Below are 22978 nucleotides of genomic sequence, written 5' to 3'. Positions count from 1 at the left end.
TATTAACAAAGTTCACTAAACAGGCAGGGAATGAAAGCTGGTAGCAGAGTGATGATGAGAGGAATGGAGAACGGGGAGTACACACTGACATGTTTGCAGTCACTGATGAGATAAGCTTAACTTCTCTTATCTTTCTTGATAGGAACGATCACACGAAGACTGGAGAGGAACTAGGACCAGGAGAGTTGGAGTAGGGACGAGGAGAGAATCCAAACAGTAGGTACGCTTCAAGTAGGAGAGATTCCAGGAGGAATTAGCGTCTTAGCGTCTAACGACATGACCAGACCAGTGTGTGGTGTGTGAGGAGTCCTTTTCACTGGTGCTCGGGTGATGAGGTGATGGGTGACAGCTGGTAATGATTACTGAATGCGTACAGGTGATCGATATTTTTCAAATTAAAACAATAAGAGGCATATTGATGTTTTATAACATATTTTGTTTTATTGTTGCCTAAAATATACATAATGAGATAACTGGAGTAGCCAGAGCGAGCTGAGTGAACGCTGCGGTTACATTTGCAGAATTACCGGACTCGTGTCCTCCCTTCCTCCAGAGTTCGTTCTTCTGAGTCAAACTCGACAAGTCCAAACTACCAAGGACGTAAGACCGAAGTTTGCGTACTTGGTATTGAGAAACGCCCAAAATCTTGTACTCCGTATTAATGAGCTGATGAGTTGAACCAGGTGCGTTAGATGAGGGAGACATACAAAATGTGCAGTCGTGGGTGTGTCCCACGACAGGTTTGAGAAGCACTGGTTTTAAGGTTTGTGGCTTCAACAGCATTGTTATCATCCTATCATTTCCCTTTGATTTCAGGGAAGAGCTGCACGATTCTGGATAAATTGAGATTTTCAAACAGAGATCACGATTCTCCCATGATTCTGAACAGACAACTAAACAACATAGCATGTAATTTACTAGAGGTTCAGACAGAATGTTAATTACTGTAGTCTATCTAAAAAATGTAATTCATCTGAATGAATTATATATATTTTTTAAACGGTTTGAATTAATGATTCAATGACTCACTCATAAATACTTTACTTGTTGCATTATTGGATGGATTTTTTAACGAATCACTTGAATAAACGATACATTTATTTTAAAAAAGTATTTATTTTTGTATGTACAGTACACCTGGTGGTGTAACGATGTATTATTCGTGCAGCTCTATTTCAGGGGTAGAGACAGAAACAAAACATTTATTTTCCTAGCTGGAAAAATCATGGTCACCTCATGCTGTGCGAGTTCTAACTCTGTACCTTGTTCCAGGTCATGATAGGCTGCTTGTAGGGGGCGAGATAGTCATCAATGTCAGGGCAGGTAATCATTTTGCTCTTGGTGATCTCGGCCCTCTCCTGGTAACGTATTCGACTGCTAAAGCAGAGTCCCTCTTCACTCTCCTCAACCGTCAGTGACATGGACACCTTCATACAGTACGTTGAGTTTCTGTGAAGACAAACCATTAAATTGGTCATCATGACATGAAGAATCATTTAACATATAAGAAGTCACTGTAGTATGAAAATAATGTACATTTTAGAGTTCAATATTCCTCATCTCTGAGCATTTGTTGAAAATCAAGCTGGCAAAATTACTCTTTTTCTACTTCCTCCGTATTGTGACATCACACTGTAGTAGACATTTGCATTATCAGACCCTTATAACATTATACTTCAAGGAACATATTAAAATAATAATATTTATTCAAAAAGTTCTTTACACATTACACAAAATGTTACACAAATTTTACACATTCATTTTTAGTAGACCCCCTCTTTGAGGATGTTTCTTTTCTGTGCTTTTATTCGGGAATCATGACCATTTCTTATTAGACGTTCTTCACCATAGTTCGTTTGAACATGGTGTAAAATAACAATGCATGTCCTCTGGGCTTCCGTACAGTTGGAAACATTAAATGACATGAATTTGAACATAAAGCTCAGATTCTAGAAATCTCTAGCTTTTTCCACACATTTTTTTTATCTGCCTACTACACTGATTTTCTTTTTGTCTGTGCGATATCAGAAGCACAGCCCTTGGTCACAGTAGCAATTACTTGTACATTAGATAGGAAGAGTTTAATAATTATTAACAACCCCACTGCTCCATTCTTGTCTTTTTCCTTTATCCCATAATGACACCCAGCTGAATTAATTGAGAGTTGTGTTGTGCTATTATGTTATTAAAGAATCTGATAACTCATGTCATAATGTTCAAAGGGAATCAATTAATGATGAAAAATACAGAGGATCTGAAAAATGAAAATACATCTGCATGCAAATATAAACCAAAGCCGCATTCATTAAGAGAACGCTGTGCTGAGATGAAACAAACTGCATCTCCCACACGCAGGAAATGTCTCATTAAACATTTATATATGCATATCATTCAAACATGTAAAACAATCTTCCCTCAATGACGGGGTTTTTTTTCACAGGAATTCCCTTGAACAAGGATGTTGCCACCATGAGCAAGGGCTGTTCAAACATATAGAACAAAATTTCACATTACATTATCTCAATAACATGAATATAAAACGCTCTGAAACAATCCAGAAATCAACACAAATGGAATTATTTCTGGGCCAGTGCGGGTGTAGATGTTACTATATTACTAGTAATACTGAAATGCATGTGTGCTGCTGACTCATCAATAATGTTGAGTGATTGCATCTTCTGTGACATGGATCAATGGAGTTATTTGAGGCCTGAGGCTGCAGAGAGGCCAGGGTGAACACATCTTCTCCTGTCCCAGATGACATTGAGAGTGGACAATGGAAATAGGGTCTTTCGTAACTGAAAACTGCTGACCAAAACCTGATTGCATTGCAAGGAGAGGCAAAGATTCTTCCTGTGTGCAACTAACTCCATCCAGCAGTGACTGCAGAACAGCCATTTGAAATCCTCCCTTTATGCTGCTAATAAGGGCATTAGGCTACTATTTGAGCGGTAATGAGGCTTCACCGGTCCAGTCATGGTCAAATTTATGAAAGTTGCCACTCTGCATAGCCTGGAAAATATTAGAATATTAGAAACCAAAGACAAAAGTTTATTTTTAACAACATCCCTGATCATCATTCCCTGAACAGTCTGGCCAGCACAGTTCACCACATCTTCGATTGTGATTGTTTTTTTATTTAATTTGTATCTGTCACGATGTAATATAGAAAAAAGGCCTGTTAATAAAGAGTGCAAAGAGGGCCATTTTATATGCAAAGGGGGTGTTTTTCAATTAGCAGAAAGAGACTGACTGTTTATGAAACAAGTTGAAATTGGACTTGAAACAACTACCAATTATAAATGTAAAAATGTGGTATGAATATGGTATGACTTAAACAGATGCAGTTAAAAATGTAAGATATAATTAAGCTTTAAAGTTTAGATTGGTTGAATTGTTTTACATTGACAAGCACATCGATTTCACCCCATTCTTCATTCTGAACAATGAATAGAGAAACAAAATTTGTACACTGTTTATAAATTTAAAGTATCAAAAGATTTATGTTGGTGCTAGATGGAACTTTTATATTTTATGTCACGCTATAAATTTAAAGCGTTGAAGTATGTAAGTTTCGCTGCTACGGTCGCTTGTTCGAAGCAATAACAAAGGCGTATCAACTTGATGTTGTCTTCACCTCCACAGCCGATGGAAACATCCGACAGGACTCAGGCAGAAATCATGTTAATAGTAAGCTAATGTATTAAAGTTTTATAGCATTACTGTGGTATGAAGCAGGGCAGGGCCGAGAGCATGGGACTTTTTTTTACGTTGCTGTTTGACAGACAACGCAATGACACGGGCCGTTACACTAAAACTGATTGAAACAAGTCACCAAAATGTATAACATTGTTTTAGTGGTTTTGGGATATTTTAATAAAAAAAATCTTACATATTGTGCCTTTAAAAGATTCCTGTTTTTATACAGTATGTTTTTTATTAATGTATATATATGTTCCTCAATTCATGTATGACAATATGTATTTATGTCTCTCACTACAGACAAAACTTTGCAGGCAACCTGCTTGTGCATCTACAGATTAAAGCTATAAGATTTATCTTTGTGCGCACCAACTGATTGTGTTTATTAGCACTGATTGCATTATTGTGTTTTGTAGTGTTTATTAACTGCCACAGTGTAATGGCTTACACTGTATTGAATGGGACTGTATTGATTGTTGACTGAGAAAGCCAGCATGCTGTTATCCAGTATTACGGCTACACTCACTGCATCAATGATAGCACTAAAACGGATGGACAAGGTACATGTATATCTGGGAGAAATAATTTTTTAATATCGACAGTGTGTCTTCATTTCACACTAATGGAGAACTGGGCCATCTGCAACTGCTCACCTACACTTGTTTCTGTGGTTATTAAAGCTACACTCAGGGCTGGATTTACCTTATATTGTATAGGCAAAATAGAAATTTGGGCCCCTTCCAAGCTTACATTAAACATATATCATCGCTGTCAGGCGGAAACCTCATATGTCCAAAATCACTACTTTTCAAGAAATATATTGTATTTTTTTTCATAATAAACCCTGTGTTGTCAAAGTTGATATTGTGGCTTTATATGGTGACACACTTGCAAGTGTCATTACATTATTAACATTCCACCAAAATCAAGTTCAAATTGAGTTTTTGACCAATTAATGTAGGACATACGCATTAGTTTATACGTATTAATTTCTGCCATTAAAGCGCACGCACCTAAGGCAGTAAGTGCATCGCATTACGTTTTCATCAACTTTAAGGTTATCTAGTTTACTGTAGCTATGTGGGCGCTCAGTTTTTCTGTAATTTGTCCAAAATCTCATGTAATAAACGATGATGTGCTACACACAGTTTATTTAAGACAGTATTGACTATGACTCGACAACAAATGCTAAACTAAAACAGACTTCTCTGCTCCTCAAATACATAAAACATTAGCCTTTATATAGAGGGAGTTTCTTGAGTAAAGAAAACTCTGTACTTATTCAAACAAGCAGTTCTTTTTTTACCCTTGCAAACGAGCAGAGATGGACTAAACTTCGTGCGGCACTTCATTCACGACAGAAAGAGGGGTGGAGTTAATATGAGGTTTGACCAACCATTTGAGGATCCAATGGAGATACGAGGTTTAGTCACAAGCTCTTTTTAATATATTTCATAGGTTAAATATTTGTAAAAACCCACAGACAGGCATAAAGAGTGACCAATAGTAATGATTTATGGGGGGGAAATGACGAAATGTATAGATACAAGGTTTCAGCCCGATATTTTACATTTTGTTAATTTAGATTTTGAGTGAAATAATAATCATTTTAAAAATATTATTTCTTGTCATTATAATTGGGCCCCCCTGGACGCGCGAGTACAGGCATGTGCCTAGAATGGCTATGCATAAATCCGGCCCTAGCTACTCTTAGAAATAATGTTGTAAGTTAGAATAAAAATTAACATAGAGCAGGCGTGTGCAATCCTGCTCCTGGAGGGCCATCGGTCCTGCAGTAAAAATGCAACCTGCCCCATCATACTAGTCTGAACGTTTCTAGGGGTGTGTTCCACTTCACTTTTAGACAAACACTCGCAAACTTGCCTCAATTTACCACAATGCAGCACAATTTTGACATCACTGCAGTTCACGTTTTACTCACCCACACAATATAAATATCACTGGTATATGAATTATTTAGAGATTTGTCGAGTGCACATCTCTTTTTCACAGACATCGCTGGAAAGTTTGTAGTTCTGTCGGATATGTCAATAGCAAAGAAAGTAAAACGAGGCACATATTACTAACGTTAACTAACGGTAGTGAGAGAGAGAGAGAGAGAGAGAGAGAGAGAGAGAGCAAACGAGGAACGAGCAATGCTTCTGTTGCATGCTTGTTTTCTGATAGCTGATCGTTCACTCAGCACACATGCGTCATTTTAAAACTAAATCGTGCGTGAACTGTTACATGATTTATGTAAAACGTACTCGGTTACTAACGTAACCTCGGTTCTCTCTAGAAGAGGGAACGAGTACTTGCGTAAGTAGCTTACGCTAGGGGAAAACCTCTTTTCCTCGAGATATTGAAGCCAAAAATTATCCTTAATTTTGCAATAATGTAAAACGCATTGCAGCAGCATGCAGACATGGGCGAGACAGCTCGCGCGCCCATTGGCTGCTCTGCGGCAACTGCACCAGCCTATCGATAGAGGCCCCTCATGACGTCAGAACCAATGAGGGTGCTTCGCGCCCATTACGTCATGTCCCGCCGAAAGCGGGTCGGGCTAGGGCTATAAATACGGCCCAGAGAGGCTGGTTTGGTCAGTTTTTTTCATCGCTGAAGCGAATCAGAACGTGACGCATGCACGGCAAGATACGCAAGTACTCGTTCCCTCTTCTAGAGAGAACCGAGGTTACGTTAGTAACCGAGTACGTTCTCTTACGAGAGGTTCTCTCGTACTTGCGTAAGTATCTTAGGCTAGGGGAACACAGTGTAAAACGCCATGCGTGCTTGAGACATAACACTAAAGTCCCAAGGGCAGGTGCCCGGGGCTCATACAGTGCCTAATCACAAGGGACTCACAGAGAATCCGGGAAGAGGGGCTAGAATAGCATCATTCCTGTAATATAGAGCTCTGATAAGAGCATATTATATCAAGTGTTCCACACAGCCAGGGCGAGCTCGGCCTGGACTGATAAATATGGGGGACTTACGCACTGCCCACAGAAGTATACAGACGATCAGTGATCGACGCTCTGCCAGTTTCAGCATCCTGAGCCGATAGCATCTGGCGGGCAATACTGAAAAATTAAACCGAGAGCAACCTAGCTTGTAAAGCGGGAACCTCGAGGTTATAAAACCTTATAAATGTAGACGGGGAGGCTCAGCCTGCCGCCATACAGATATCTTGCAAGGCAATCCCACTGGACCAAGCCCACGACGAGGCCATGCCTCTTGTGGAGTGCGCTTTGACACCTATCGGGCATTGCAGGCCCTTGGATGTGTAAGCTAGCGCTATAGCATCAACTATCCATCTGGATAGACTCTGTTTTGATGCAGCTAGTCCCTTAGAACGTCCGCTGAACAAAACAAAGAGCTGCTCCGTCTGTCTGAAAACAGATGAGCGAGACACATAGGCTCTTAACGCCCTGACCGGGCAAAGGAAGCCTGCGTCCCCTTCCTCTTCAGATACCGGCAGGGCCTACAGGGAGATAACCTGTGCCCTAAACGGTGTATTGAGGGATTTAGGAACATATACGTGCTTTGGTTTGAGTATGACTCTCGAGTCATTAGGCCCAAACTTCATACACGTCGCGCTCACTGAGAGCGCTTGCAAATCCCCTATGCGCTTTACTGAAGCGAGAGCCAGAAGAAACACTGTTTTGAAAGACAAGAGTTTCAGGTCTATTGACTGTATTGGCTCGAATGGGGCACCTTTCATGGCTTCCAGAACCGTGGAAAGGTCCCAAACGGGAACTGAGGGAGGTCTGGGAGGGTTCAGCCTCTTAGCTCCTCTAAGGAAGCGAATGACCAGATCGTTCCTTCCTAATGACTGGCCAAGCGGTGGTTCAGCGAATGCTGCTATGGCCGCCACATAAACTTTGAGCGTGGATGGGGTTCTGCCCTTATCCAGAAGCTCTTGTAAAAAGGAGAGAACCTCCGGCACCCCACAGCGTGAGGGTGAAGTGCCACTCGCTGTACACCAGCTAGTGAACACAGACCATTTTGAGGAATAGAGCCGCCTCGTAGATGGAGCTCTAGCCTGTGTGATCGTGTTTAACACTCTCGCTGGGAGGTTAACGGGTACCCGTTGATGGCCCACACATGTAGGGACCAAAGCTCCGGGTAAGGATGCCAGATCGAGCCGTTTGCCTGCGAGAGGAGATCCCTCCTCACCGGTATCGGCCACAGGGTGGTACTCGTCAGCTGCATCAGGACTGGAAACCAGACTTGGTTTGTCCAAAAATAGGGCGACGAGTAGCACCGGGCATCCGCTCTCCCTGATTCGCTCTAACACCTGGGGTAGGAGCGTGACAGGGGGAAACGCATAGAGCGGGCAGCGGGGCCACGTGAGCCAGCGCATCCCTGCTCTTGGAGAAAAATTCCTGACAATGAGCGTTCTCTTGAGACGCAAATAGGTCTATTTTCGCTCTGCCAAATGTCCTCCATAGCAGTTTGACTGTCTGTGGGTGTAAAGACCATTCTCCTGCCGGAAGATAGTTTCTGGACAGTCTGTCTGGTCCCACATTCAGATGGCCGGGCACATGCGCTGCCCTGAGCGAGCGCAGATTGTGCTGAGCCCAGACCAGGAGGTGTTCCGTCAGCCTGTGAAGGATTCTGGATCTGATACCTCCTTGGTGATTTATATAAGCCACCACTGACATGTTGTCCGAATGGACCAAGACGTGGTGTCTTTTATCTGGGGACAAAAAAGCGCCTCAGCGCGTTGTCGACTGCCATCATTTCCAGGCAGTTTATATGCAGAAGCTTCTCCCGTTCCGACCACTGGCCGAATAACGGTCTGCCCTCGAGCAGCGCTCCCCATCCCGAGGTTGAGGCGTCCGTAGACACCACCTTCACACTCGAGGAAGTCCCCAGGCTTACTCCTGACCGGTACCAGTCGGTCACTGTCCAAGGTTTCAGAGCTGCGACGCATTTCTGATCGACCTTGAGGTGCGCGAGACCGGAGGTCCAAGCTCTGCGCGGCGCGCGCTTTCAACCAATACTGCAGCGGGCGCATGCGAAGCAGACCCAGCTGAAGCACTGAGGATGCTGAAGCCATGAGACCCAGTATCCTTTGAAACTTTTTGAAACTGAAACTGTCATAGACAGTGAGTCCAGATCTGTGCCCAGAAAATATATTTTCTGACTGGGAGACAGCGAACTCTTCGCCCAATTGACTGTGAGACCTAAATTCTCAAGGTGATCGAGTAATATGGTCCTGTGTTCTATGAGCTCCGACTGTGATCGAGCTAGAACCAGCCAATCGTCCAAATAATTCAGCACTCGTATGCCTCGGAGCCTGAGGGGTGCGAGCGCTGCATCCATGCACATCGTGAATGCACGAGGTGCCAGGGATAGGCTAAATGGCAGGACTGTGTACTGATATGCCTGACCCTCGAAGGCGAATCTCAAAAATCGCCTGTGACGTGACGCTATTTGTATTTGAAAATAAGCATCTTTCAGATCTATCGACATGAACCAGTCCCCTTGGCAAATTTGCGAGAGGATTTTCTTGGTCGTGAGCATTCTGAACCGTCGTTTCAGAAGTACTTTGTTTAGTCGTCTTAGATCTAGAATGGGTCTGAGACCCCCGTCTTTTTTGGGTACCAGAAAATATCTGCTGTACATGCCCCCTTCGCTCTGAGCTTGTGATAAGGGTTCTATAGCCCCTTTGCTCAGTAACTTCGCTATTTCGGCTCGAAGTAGGTGTGCTACTTCCTTTTTCACCGTAGTATCGATTCGCGCCGCTTTGCGTTGCGGGCGTCGACCGAACTGTAGCGAATAGCCTCTTTCTATAATGTCTAGCACCCACTTCGAAACCCCAGGTAGCCTTGCCCATGCGTTTGCACGAATGGCTAGGGGTTGAATGCGAAGCGCGCTCTGGTCGCTCAGCGACAGAGGGGCTTCAGTGTGCTGCAACATAAGCGTCGCGCTTATGACATTTGAGGCAGGGGGCGCGCTGATAACAGCGGGCAGATTGCCCGCGCTCGACTCCTCTGCGGTGGTCAACCGAGAGGGGGCAGTGGGCGAGTCCCGTAAGACCTGTCATGTCTATGTGTGAATGTGGGCGTGGGATAGCGGGCACATTTACAACACTGAGAGCATTGTCCGCCTGAGCAGAGCGAATGCATGTTGGTTTCGTTTTACAGAAACCTTGAGACATGCAGAACGTAGTGTTTGTGGGCACTGGGCAGTGGGCACATTTACCACATTTAATGCGCAATCGATCTGGGTCGATTTCATGTGCGCGAGCCCTGTGTGACGGGCTGTGTTTCTGTGTAGGAATGAGCACTGGGCAGTGGGCATTTTGTCTACACTCATAACACCATCGGCCGTGGCCGGAACACCAGAAAACACACTCTTATGGGATTTATCTGGGTAGCCGTAAAAGCGGCGTTTGTGTGCAGGCAAGCGGGCTGTGTCGCCGACTTGTTTACTGCAGAATGCACTGGAACAGTCGCATTTACTGGAACTGAACGAGCAAGAAGTTGCCATAGAAACAGAGAGCGTCAACATGCTGGCGTTTGTTTGTAGGCGTGCGTGTATTACAATAGGCTCATCCACTGCAATATTGACATTTCCAGAGAAATGTGTGAGAATGGAGGTAGATCCAGCTGCAGCTGGACTAGGAACACTCTTTTCTCCTTTCGCCAGTGACGCACGGAAACCATAGAAACGGTGCTTGGGTGCAGGCGAGCGGGTTGTACAACGCGCTCGTTGGCTGCAAAAATACACATCTGCAGTCGCCTTTTCAGGGAACTGACAGAGCGAGCATTGACGGCATAATTTTATCTGCCGGTCGACCCGGGCTCGAACACAGGTCTCTCGCGCGATAGCCTGAGAATCTGCCACTGGGCCACAGGGGAAGACACATAGGTATTTAGTTAGCGCGAGTATTATCAGAGAGCGTCAACATGCTGGCGTTTGTTTGCGGGCGTGCGTGCATTACAACAGGCTCGCTCACTGCAGTATTGACATTTCCTGTCGCCTGAACTTCAGAGGGGAATGAGAAATGTGTGAGAAATAGATTTCGGCCCGGCCGCAGCGGGACATAAACACTCTTTTCTCCTTTCGCCAGTGACGCACGGGAACCATAGAAACGGTGTTTGGGTGCAGGCGAGCGGGTTGTACAACGCGCTCGTTGGCTGCAAAATGCACATCTGCAGTCGCCTTTCAGGGAACTGACAGAGCGAAGCATTGGAGGCATAATTAATCTGCCGTTAGACCGGGATTCGAACACCGGTCTCTCGTGTGAAAAACCAAAGATTCCGCCACTGAGCCACGGGGGGGACACAAAGGCTTTCAGATGCACGAGCATATAAGAGCGTCAACATGTTTTCTTCGGCGTTTGCTTGCAGGCGCTGCAATATTTATATTTCCAGTCACCTGATCAGGGAACTGAGAAATGTGTGAGAAAATTCAGGTCCGTCCAGCTTCGGCGGGACTATAAACACTATTTTCTCCTTTCGCCGGTGAGTGACGCGTGAATGGGGCGCAGGGGCAGGGTAGCTTTCTTGTACGTAAAGAAAAACTAACCCCGACCGTCCGCTTCCAGCCTCCCCTGTGAACGGCGCGGTTTGCGCGGCTCGAACAGAGGGAGAGCAGGTATCATCCTCCAAGCAGGCAAGGCAAGCGGGCGCACCGGCGAGCTTTGCGGGCGGGGGGCGGAGGCGCAGTCTCGGAGAAGGATGCCAGGTGAGTCCGCAGAGTCACCATAGGCAGTAACTAGCTCGCAGTGAGGGCAGTCGCCGTCAGCGAGCGCGAGAGCTGCGCGTCCTCAGGAAAGGGGCGTCTTGAAAAAGACGCCCGGCTCTTTTAGTGCAATGAGAGTGTGTGTCGCGGCGGCGAACACACACATACACAAAACACAGTAGCAGAGAAAAGGATATGTACGCCGGAAAGCGTGAGCAGGAACGGCGACTGAAGGCGGCGAGTTGTCGACCGGCAGCTTCAGATGCAGAACAAATCCCGCTGGGTGCTTGAATCAGACGGCGCGGCTTCCTCTCAGGATCCAGCGATGCGTAGGCTCGCTGAAGAGATAAAAAACTGACCAAACCAGCCTTTCTGGGCCGTATTTATAGCCCTAGCCCGACCCGCTTTCGGCGGGACATGACGTGAGGGGCCTCTATCGATAGGCTGGTGCAGTTGCCGCAGAGCAGCCAATGGGTGCGCGAGCTGTCTCGCCCATGTCTGCATGCTGCTGCAATGCGTTTTACATTATTGCAAAATTAAGGATAATTTTTGGCTTCAATATCTCGAGGAAAAGAGGTTTTCCCCTAGCGTAAGATACTTACGCAAGTACGAGAGAACCTCTCGTAAGAGAACGAGTGGTTCTCTACATTATTACAGGAAGGCGGTACAGTAATCACATGACGTCTTCTGTGCGCAAACATCCTGAAGCGTGCGCCTTGAAATCTGCCTCGGTGCGTGAATAGCCTATTAAGTTGAGTTCTCCTTCATGTCTTTAATAGATAAATTCAGACAAAATTATTTCAAAATCTTTCAATGCTCTTGACTGGTTGAGCCCTGCTGGAGCAGCTAAAAATATACGCTGTGCTATTAAATTAAAGATAAAATATGATAGAGCAATAAAATGAACATGGAAAGTAACAGTAGCTCTACAATACTTTTTTACCAGGCACAATTATGCATGAAAATAACTCAAGGAAACATCAGTTTGCTAAGCCAACTAATTTTATTAATATTCTTTTGGTTTCTCTGCCCAATTTAAAAATAAAAATAAAGTACTCGGTATAGGCAAGTAGTAAAAATAAAAGTATTGGTATCGGACTCGTTCTGGAAAAATTGGAATTGGTGCATCCCTATTTTATATATTTCTCAGACCCAAGCATACCTATAGTATACCAATGTTGTGATCAAATTTAGGCACAGTCCTGCAGTGTGGCTTCTCCTACAAAAACCACAAGAAGTGCAGAACCTCATGACAAAATTAACGAGATGACAAAACACAACCTGCTCCACACATGCGTCTGTTTTTTTTCCAGTTTTCTTTTCAAGAAAAGCCATGATCAAAATTAACGCTAGAGATGTATTTGTTTGCTAAATTGATTGTAGAACGATTACCAATCAATTTAGGCTTATGATGCTTTTGGGAAACCAGATCCAGATGATAGTCACTTGCTTTCATAGATATGTCTGTCGACTTGATGCTCACTCATTTTAATGATGAAAAAGACACGCGCGAGCTCACACTGTGATAGGCGAATATGAATGCTGAGCGGCAGTGGGCTAGATTAAATTAACGCAGTTATGAGGTGTGTATAATTTAAACTAAATAACTCCCACTTGATTGGGGCTAACAGTAGCTGCTGTTCATTTCTCTGCTGTTAGATTCTCGATTTTGAATCAAATTTCAATTCGATATATACATGGTCTACTGCTGCCGCTGCTGTTATTTGCAAACATTATAATTTTTCTATACATGCTGCTATAAATAATATTCGCTAACATGCAATCTGAATTGCCTTGCATAGGGCATACTGTTGCTACAGCTGCACCAAAGTACTTAGAATTAGGTTTAGAATTAGAATTAGCAGAAGGACCTGTTGAATAACCGAAAACATAACACTAGAGATGTATTTGTTTGCTAGCCACCATTTCTATCCCTCATAGCTCATAGTACCACATGTGTCACAGATTGATAATGTAACACTCCAGACGAATCTTCTTGCATGCGTCCGTCTTTAAAATGTCTTGACTGTCGTACAGTCTGACATTAATTACAACTGAGATCCTACAGGTGTGACATGGATTACATCAGGGATCACGTTCGTACAATGTGCACCCGGCTGTAGCGAGGGAAGGGCATAAATAAGCAAACTGAAACACAGCCTAGTAGACCTCCTGAAAACCTTGATAAGCTTGATAAGCTAAGGTGTTTTTGGCTCTCTAGGAGCAGGATTGTCATAAAAAAGCCTTTTAAAAACCTCATATATAACTTTTGATTCTCTAGTTTTTATTTTATGAAACAAATATCCAAACATATATCTATATCTATGGTGCTGAACTCAAGAATCCTATACTGACAGAAACTGTTGATGAACCTATATTTCTAATTGCATAGCCTACAGTGTTTTTTATGGCATCCATGTTAGGAGTGATTGAAGGATTTTTGATCATGATCTAGCCTTTTAACGAATACTCGGATGGACAAATTCGATGCATGCGTACTATCATGTCATACTTCACATATTTCCACAGTGTCACTAGAAGGCTAGAAGAACGGATCAATGCTCAATGTGTTGTTGAACTGTTCGGTAAAGGTAGGATTCAGAGTACAATAACCTCAGACATCTTAGCACAGTCACTGTTTTCAGCAGGAGTGAAGAGAGATCACAGATTTATAGAGTGCTGACAGTATAGAGTTAATTGCAGAATTGAAAGGCCGAGATGAAAAACGGAGGTCTCAAGCTTCTCTGAACAGGTTCCAGCAATGCTTATAATTCAGGTCATAATAAAATGCTTTGCAGAATAAATTCATACATGGCTTTCAATTTTACATTTTGCAGCCCATCAAAGCAAGTGTTGAATGATTCCTAGCTATGAGTGATTTAATGAGAATTTAGTCCTTCTTCTTTGATAATACACTTTCAAATGACTGAAATGAGTTTAGAACACAACACCCTCCTGCTTTCTACTGTAAAGAGTTAACATTATGGTAACATTAATTATGTCACATATTTTGTAATAATACACTCTAAAAATTCCTGGGTTATTTCTTCAACCCATTTTCTGGGTTATTTGTGTTGGGCTAAAATTATGGGTTATTTTTTCAGAGAGTAACCATTTTCTGGGTTATAGGGCTAATATTTTGACCCAATTCATGGGTTGTTTGGGTTTCTGGGTTATTTTTCAAAGAGTAGCCCATGTTCTGGGTTATAGGGTTGGCTTTCTCTCTCTCTCTCTCGCAGTTGTTCTGGAATTTTCTCACAACAGTCGTTTGAAATAACCGTCGCTTCGCGCTCGATCCGTTTTGGCCTGTGCTTCATCGGTGCAACTTCATCTATATTCAAGGTAAGAGAGTATTTTCAGTGTTGATGTAATGTTAACTTTTCTGTGTCCATGTCCCTGTTGCTAGTTTAGCACCATTTGCAAAAAAAATATAAAAAAATACGTTGCTACGTTGAGACTAGCGTTAGCCGTGGTAATTCTGTGGTTGGCATGTAGCCGCGGCTATCACGACAACATCTAGGACAACTCGAAGTAACGTTATCGCACACCGGACGCGATTTTGAACACGGTCCTGAGCCGTTGCTGGATGCCGTGGACAGACCGCCGGTGTGTGTGTGTGTGTCCGTTACACTCATAGAGAATAATGTGTTCGAATTTTAAAGACGCGGCGCTGCGCTTCGCGTCCGGTGTGCGAGCCCCTTGAGAGAGTGCACGTCCGGTGAGCGATACCTCGAGTTGTCCTAGACGCGACGCGGCGCTTCTCGTCCGGTGTGCGAGCCCCATAGCCGCGGCTACAGAGCGACGAGGCAACACAATATTTGAGTTATGTTTACCAGCTGTGCCGTGCTTATCATATTATACAGTGCTCTACTGGCTGAAGTAGTGAGAGTTAAAGAAGCGGGTCAAGTCTTCAAATTGTTGCTAACCTCCATATTGCTATGTTTTCTCCAGGTCATTTTGAATGGACAGTTTTGTCGCTGATAAGCTAACTGAGGGGCAGCTGTCTGAGCTGACAGAGAATTTTAGAGGTGAGCATTTTACTCTTATTGCCCTTATATGCAAAACAGCAGCCATATCACCCTGTAGCCCAAGACTGGTTGCCCACTGAAGCTAAGCAGGGCTGAGCCTGGTTAGTACCTGGATGGGAGACCTCCTGAGAAAACCAGGTTGCTGCTGGAAGAGGTGTTAGTGAAGCCAGCAGGGGGCGCTCACCCTGTGGTCTGTGTGGGTCCTAACGCCCGAGTGTAGTGACGGGGACACTATACTGTCAAAGAGCACCGTCCTTCGGATGAGACGTAAAACCGAGGTCCTGACTCTCTGTGGTCATTAAAAATCCCATGGCATTTCTCGTAAAGAGTAGGGGTGTAACCCCGGTGTCCTGGCCACATTCTACCCATTGGCCCTTACCAATCATGGCCTCCTAATAATCCCCTTACATTGAATTGGCTCTATCACTCTCTCTCCTCTCTCCACCTATAGCTGGTGTGTGGTGAGCGCACTGGCGCCGTTGTACTGTGGCTGCCGTCGCATCATCCAAGTGGATGCTGCACACTGGTGGTGGTTGAGGAGAGATCCCCTGATATGATTGTAAAGCGCTTTGGGTGTACAGTAGTACATATGAAAGCGCTATATAAATGCCTCATTCTATTCTATTCTATTCTTATATCATCTCTCTACATTTTTTTTTTAATAAGACTTAAATGTGTCAGTGCAAGATTTTGTGAAAGTCACAACTTCTTCGACAGTGGGGTATGTACAACCCTAAAAGATTATTGTGCCTTGTCTTTAAGCTGTTATGCATAAGAATGGGCTGTCATTACACTTTTTAATGAAAGAAAATATGTCATTCACACAAAATGGGTAATGTTAATGCTGCAAAAGAACCACATTAGTTAACTAGCAATTTGGGCCACAAAAAAAAAAAAAAAAAAAAAGCCACTGCATTACCTTAAAAGTGATTATTTGTTAGCTTGATAATGAAAGAGTGTCTGGTGAGTGGTTCACAATTGTCTCGACTTATTAACAATACTCATGTTGTCTTGTTTTCTGTCTTTCAGATAGATGAGGAGGCATTTCTTCTCTTTGATGAGGACACTATCAAAAATCTTGTCCCCAAAGTTGGCCCCAGGCTTAAATTCCTGAGGCTCTTCTGAGAATTGTTGTTTATTTTTCTATTTTTTTATTTCTAATATTGTTATTACAGTGTGACCTAAAATAAATATGAAAATAAACATGTCCAAGTGTGTGTTTTTTCTTATAGATTTTTATTTAATGCAATAAAAATGTAAAAGTGCTTGAAGTGTGTAATATAATGTAAAACAAAGTTTTATTTTCTGAAATAAGGCATACTGGGATAGTGACCCAAGTTAGGTTATTTTTGACCCAACTCCTGGGTTAAAAAAGGATCAACAAATTTTTGGGTTATTTCTACCCAGATGTTGGGTTTTTTAAACCCAACATTTGGGTCAGGTATTTAACCCAGAATTTGGGTCAAAAAGCATAACCCAATTTTCTGAGTTGAAATAACCCATAAATTAGTTGGTCCCTTTTTAACCCAGGAGTTGGGTCAAAAATAACCCATTATGGGTTAATTTTGACCCAGGAGTTTTTAGAGTGTATGTATTAGCCAAATGCATGACTCATACCAAGATGCTACAGTACTTTATTCACCGCAATGTCTGCTTTGCATGCTAATGATGTTAATATTATTCGCTACATTATCGTCTGAATTTACTATGCATGCTGCTGAGGTTTATATAATTTTGAACAATTAATATCCAACACAACCATAGGAAATGCAGTGCATGCTGCTGCTGACAATAATAATCTAAAACATACAATCTGAATTTGCCATGTATGATGCTGCTAATAATTTTTTTTGCGAACAATGCAATCTGAATAGCTATGCATGGTGCTACTGCTGCTGCACAAGAAATTAGAATTGCTGTAATAAGCGAAAACGTAAAACTTTGTGTCTCCACTGTGATTAAGCCATTATGAGCAGCACGACACGACAAAATCAATAGAACCCATTATAATAGGTGAAGCTGTCCATGCTGAACGCGGCGTGATGCGAGCAACAGTTTCTGACGTAGCCTACTTCAAGCGCTCACGCTACTTAACCTGATACGAGAGAAAAATGTATTTGCAGGATCGTTTGTGGCATCCATGGCGTGGTACTTCAGTGCAGACACTGTGTAATGAGTTCACTGGCAGCAATGCTTTTTCACTGTGCCTTCACGCAACTACATTGATTGCTTCTGCCACTGCTGCCTTTAATAATATTCACTATGCAATATTGAATGTAAAATATGTGCTGTTGCTGTTAATAATATGTGCAGTGTTACAAGTATGAATTTGCTATGTGTGCTGCTGCTGACATGTAATATACGTGACATTCATGTATATTACGATGTGAATTTGCTAAGCATAGCCTACTGCTGCTGCACAAAGTAGCCTATTTAGTCGGGGTGGGCGAAAAATCAATTCACATATGAATCGCGATTCTATCTTCTTCTGATTCGAATCGATTCACAAATTTCAAAAATCTATTTTCTAAATGTCTAATAATATGATGTCGTTTCAAAGAAGGCCACCACACAGTTTAGAAAGCGCACAGGCTCGCAACGGAGGAAGCATTATGAATGAAGCGTATACTTGACAACAGCAGTTCATATAAAAATTTTAACAAATAGAAAATAGCCTTAAATAATGTTTAGTTTAGTTAGTTGAGCACACGTCAAGCTTTTCTTGTGATCTTTCCGTGGACAGAGGTATGCTACTTTAGTTTTTACATACAAGAAGCACGTTCAACATGGACACACAAGTGGTTTTATGTGGTAACGAACAAATACCCTAGAACAAATAGCCTATAAAAGATAATGAACATGTCCTGTATCTGAGGCTAAAGTAATAAATATTGAGAATGCAATGGCCCGTATTATATATCTCTAGCTCCAAACGATCGACCACTGATCAGGGCTGCATTTCCCCAAAGCATCGTAAGCTTAAATTGATCGTAGAACGATTACCAATCAATTTAGGCTTATGATGCTTTTGGGAAACCAGATCCAGATGATAGTCACTTGCTTTCATAGATATGTCTGTCGACTTGATGCTCACTCATTTTAATGATGAAAAAGACAGCTGCTGTTCATTTCTCCGCTGTTAGATTCTCGATTTCGAATCAAATTTCAATTCGATATATACATTGTCTACTGCTGCCGCTGCTGTTATTTGCAAACATTATCATTTTTCTATACATGCTGCTATAAATAATTTTTGCTAACATGCAATCTGAATTGCCTTGCATAGGGCATACTGTTGCTACAGCTGCACCAAAGTACTTAGAATTAGGTTTAGAATTAGAATTAGCAGAAGGACCTGTTGAATAACCGAAAACATAAGCAAATTCTAATTTCAAGTATAAAGGTTCTGTATGTATCTTTTTCACTCTACTAAAGCATAGAAATACCATAAAATGTTTGCAGATATTTAGGAAACATGCTGAGTTCACATACTATTTTCTCTGAAAAACACTTCTACAGCCAGTTATTTTTAAAATGTGCGTTTCCAGGCTGGAATGTTTGTTATTGTTTTGGTCTGTGATTCTGCACGTGATCCTGCCATTTTCATTGTCCATTGCGCTCGTTCCTGTTGCATGTGCTCAAATTGGCAACCTGTGTGAGCGCCGTCCAGTCTAAGGAGCAGGTGGCGGGAGAAACGACGATCTCCGATATTTTGAATTGGACTGCAATACCTATTTCGACCACTAATTGTCAATCTTACATACAATTCACTTTAACCATGATCTTTGACGCTGTATTCTCACATGAAATACATAAACCACTTGCTGCTTCTGTAGACACAATAAAGTAAACGCTGCTGCTTAACAATTACTCATATCTCTAGTGCAAGTTGGTATAACATGATGCAAGAAGTGTTCACGATCAAGATGGGCTACTGACTTTTAGACAAACTCTGAAAGCGTGCTGCAAACTGCTATATTGAATGGTAACCAGCCATTTAAATGTTGAGCAGCAAGATCCTTTGCTGCAGATGCAACATGAACCAATCAGTTTGAGCCAAGTAGTTAACTATGTAAATGTTGGTGCGTTCATGTCATGTCGAGCTGAACGCACATGAACGGCACCACAATGTCGTAAATATGACTGGGAAGCTCAGGATTTTCTTTAAGCTCTGATCTTTATGAGTTTCAGTGAGAAACATGGCGGAATACCACAATACTTAAAGGTATTTAGCAGGGATATTGTCAGGCTTTTCTATTTAAAGTGAAGTACATACATATACATACACACACACATATATATATGCGGCACAAAAACTTGCCGCAGCACTATCCAAAACATCCGCTTTTCAAGATGTTCATGGAAATTTGTCTGATCCTTGATGTGATCGCGGACAGCAGCGCAAAGTTCATTCTCTGCTAATTTGATCTAATATTTAATGTTTTTTTTTATTTTATTTTTTTCATTAAGTAGCAAATGAGAATTGCTCAAATTATTGTCTATATTTTGAGACAAAGATCTTGTTAATGATTTTCAGTTTTGTTCAAGGTAATTACGGAACAGTTTTTCAATAATGGAAGAATATGTAAAAGTATGGTATTTGGGGTAAAAGGCGCACCTGCTTTTGGGGCGAAATGCACAATAATTAACATGATAATATTAACAGCTGGTTATGATTAATCAGAATGTTCTTCCAATCTGTGGAATGTGTGTAACTGTGGTATGACTCATTAGATACAACAATGTATCTAACATCTTCAGATGGTTCAGAATGCAGCAGCCAGACTTTTGACTGGCACAAGTTTGATCATGTTTCCCCAATACTGCGTTCGTTGCACTGGCTGCCAGTTTGTTATAGAGTTGAATTTAAAATTCTGCTTTTTGTTTTTAAAGCCATGAACGAATTAGCTCCAAATTATCTCTCTGATCTTTTGAAATTAAATGACTGTGCTAGATCATTGAGGTCATCTCAACAAAGACTGTTGATGGTTCCAAGATCAAGACTGAAGACGAGAGGTGACCGTGCATTTTCTGTTGTTGGTCCAAAACTGTGGAATAGTCTTCCTGTATCTTTAAGACTAATATCCACAGAGTCCGTTTTTAAATCTAAGTTAAAAACCTACCTGTTTTCACAGGCTTATAATTGTCCTTGATTTTAATGTTGAATTGTCAAATTGGTGGTTCCGATGTAAACTCCCTTAATCATTTGTTTTTGCGGTCGGTCTTGTTTTTAAGATATTTATCCTGTTGTACAGCACAATGGCCAACTACTGTTGCTTTCATTGTGCTATATAAATAAAAGTTGATTGATTGATAACATATGACTTGATGCTACAACATTTTTTTTTTTTTTTACCTGCAAGAGTCTCCTAGGATAGAAGGAATGGGTGGATATTCCGGAGCAGCTTGACATTTCTGACAGGCCATTGGCCATTTTGGTTTGAAGGGGGGAAAAAAATCGACACACAATGGCTTGCCATTTGTTGGCAATGAATAGCATGATGCACCAGGATCCACTGTAGAGGTTGATGTGCAACTATGCCATTAAAACCCATGCAAATGCAAGAAAATGCATTCTGAATCAGACTAGGTCCACTGTAGTGACCTAGTGAAGTTATTAGGGGATCTCCTTCAATGCTTTCAGAATCAGAATGAGCTCATTCAAATTAATTATGAATGAATGGCTTAAAAAGACATGGTTAAAACTTAAGATGAAGACTTTAGATGTCACACCACATGACTCATGACAATTTCCCATATACCTTTGGACCAAAAAATTAGGTTTCTATGATCATGTACTATATTAGTGAGTATTAACACCAATCTGTCATTCTGTCAATCCATCATTGTATGTGCGGGTCTAAGAATATACCAGAGTTCACTGGCTTAATTAACTAATCACTTCATTAAAGTACTTTAATATAAATGTGTCACTTTTAGCTATGCAAGTAATTTTCATCCATTGTCCCTATAGGCAAATTAACAAGAGACATAAGGCCTAAAAGTACCACATGCATCATTTAAATGAATAGATGAGAGAGTGACATTTGTGGCTCTCTTACCCCTCTTATCTTAAATAGCTCAGTTTGCGGGTCTATCACTTCCTTTTCATGTTTAAGAACATTTAAGTCCTTTAGTAATCTTGAAATCTAAAGCAAATCTAGTAATTCACCTGTCAATTTCATCCAGTTTATATATTCAGGGGTAAAGCTCATGTTTCTTCTAATGTTGTATTGAGGAGATTTAAATGTCAGTGATGTACATTGATTGTAGCCTCTGAGTTAACTGATAAACATAACTGAATAATTTGAACATAAATGCCATCAGCTGCACTGACTTACCTACTACTTCTTGTAAATCACAATCAGTGTGTCCTAATTCCTTCCTATTTTACATTATTTTAGCAAACCATTCCCCTACTAGTATTATTTTATGTTTCTGTTGGGTTTACTAAAGTTTATTTCTTTATTACTTCAGATAAATAAATAAAACAATAATTATAAATACAATCAGGTAATGCACACATAGTTTTGTTGTATGATAGATAAATAAATTGTGTACATGATGTATTGGTCCATAGTAGAATGTTTCCTCATATTTCAAGTCAAGATACAAATTAACTATTGAACTATTATGGGGTATAAAGGCACAGGTTATTTTGGCACTTCACCCTCATTAGTTTCTGAAGTGCTTGAAGGCTGGCTTTAATATGTACACATAGGGATTTAATTAAACACTTTATTTTTTTATCCTATATCCAGAAGTTGTTATCAGAGGGATGATATAGCTACGCAACAACTACAGTTGCACCCTCAAGGCAGTAGACTACCGTTTTTGCAACCAAATAGGTCATGAAAGCCATTTTATCTAATGCACTGCAAGGAGGCATGGAACAACAGAGGAGCTAGAAGAAGGAATACGCAGGTGAATACTCTCAGCATTCGCGTGGTCTTGCGGCTGTCAGAGCAGAAACAAAAGCTGCTGCTCTCCGTTTGTTTTTCCATCATCTCCGAGTGCATTCATATGTAAATTGTGAGAGCTTATTTAGTCCATTAAATGAACAATCTGAAAAAACACATACATTTACCCGCCCATAGACCCATTCCTCGAAGAAATCAGGATAGAAGTGGTTGAAAGTGTACAAAAGAGACGGATTAAAATAAACGGGTATGTGTCTCCCTCGTCTACTTGTGATCTTAATATCAGGTCTAAACAGGGTCATCAATCAACCCTCAGCAAGCTACTTGGAGACTCAAAGTATTTCTTGCTTTATTAAGATTTATTAAGAATGTCTAGATTAACAAAACCACATAATGGCAGATGTCTTCAGTGCAATTGTCGGCGCATTGAAGTGACATTTCAGTGAGTATGGTATATTCCATTTTACATGTTTCACTTGAGATCCTCTGTCCTCGAATTTCATCCTTGTAATCTTTCATTCATCCCAAGAGCCCTTGTTAAAACACAAATAATGAATGCATGGAAAGGGCATTTAAAAACTGAGAAGCACTGAATAAAGAACAAGGCTGGCAATCAGGCCTGGCTGTGTTTAA

The 22978-nt window shown here is 41.7% G+C and overlaps 1 protein-coding gene and 1 long non-coding RNA gene across 2 annotated transcripts in view; one reads left to right on the top strand and one right to left on the bottom strand.

Annotated features, from left to right (window-relative positions):
* The window catches only part of il1rapl2 (interleukin 1 receptor accessory protein-like 2), a 554898-nt gene that overhangs the window by 151628 nt on the left and 380292 nt on the right, over positions 1-22978 (bottom strand). Inside the window, exon 4 of the mRNA XM_082178326.1 lies at positions 1263-1449. Within this exon, the coding sequence (XP_082034452.1) occupies positions 1263-1449 (187 nt within the window). The remainder of the gene's footprint in view (positions 1-1262; positions 1450-22978) is intronic.
* LOC309505130 lies at positions 14472-17010 on the top strand. The gene is made up of 3 exons (XR_014208307.1): positions 14472-14739; positions 15349-15425; positions 16455-17010. It is a non-coding gene; the product is annotated as an uncharacterized lncRNA (long non-coding RNA).

Source organism: Leuciscus leuciscus (genome assembly GCF_965113295.1).
Source record: "Leuciscus leuciscus genome assembly, chromosome: 8".
Taxonomy (NCBI): domain Eukaryota; kingdom Metazoa; phylum Chordata; class Actinopteri; order Cypriniformes; family Leuciscidae; genus Leuciscus; species Leuciscus leuciscus.
The sequence above is the reverse complement of the archived record's forward strand: the minus strand, read 5'-3'. Positions and strand labels throughout refer to the sequence as shown.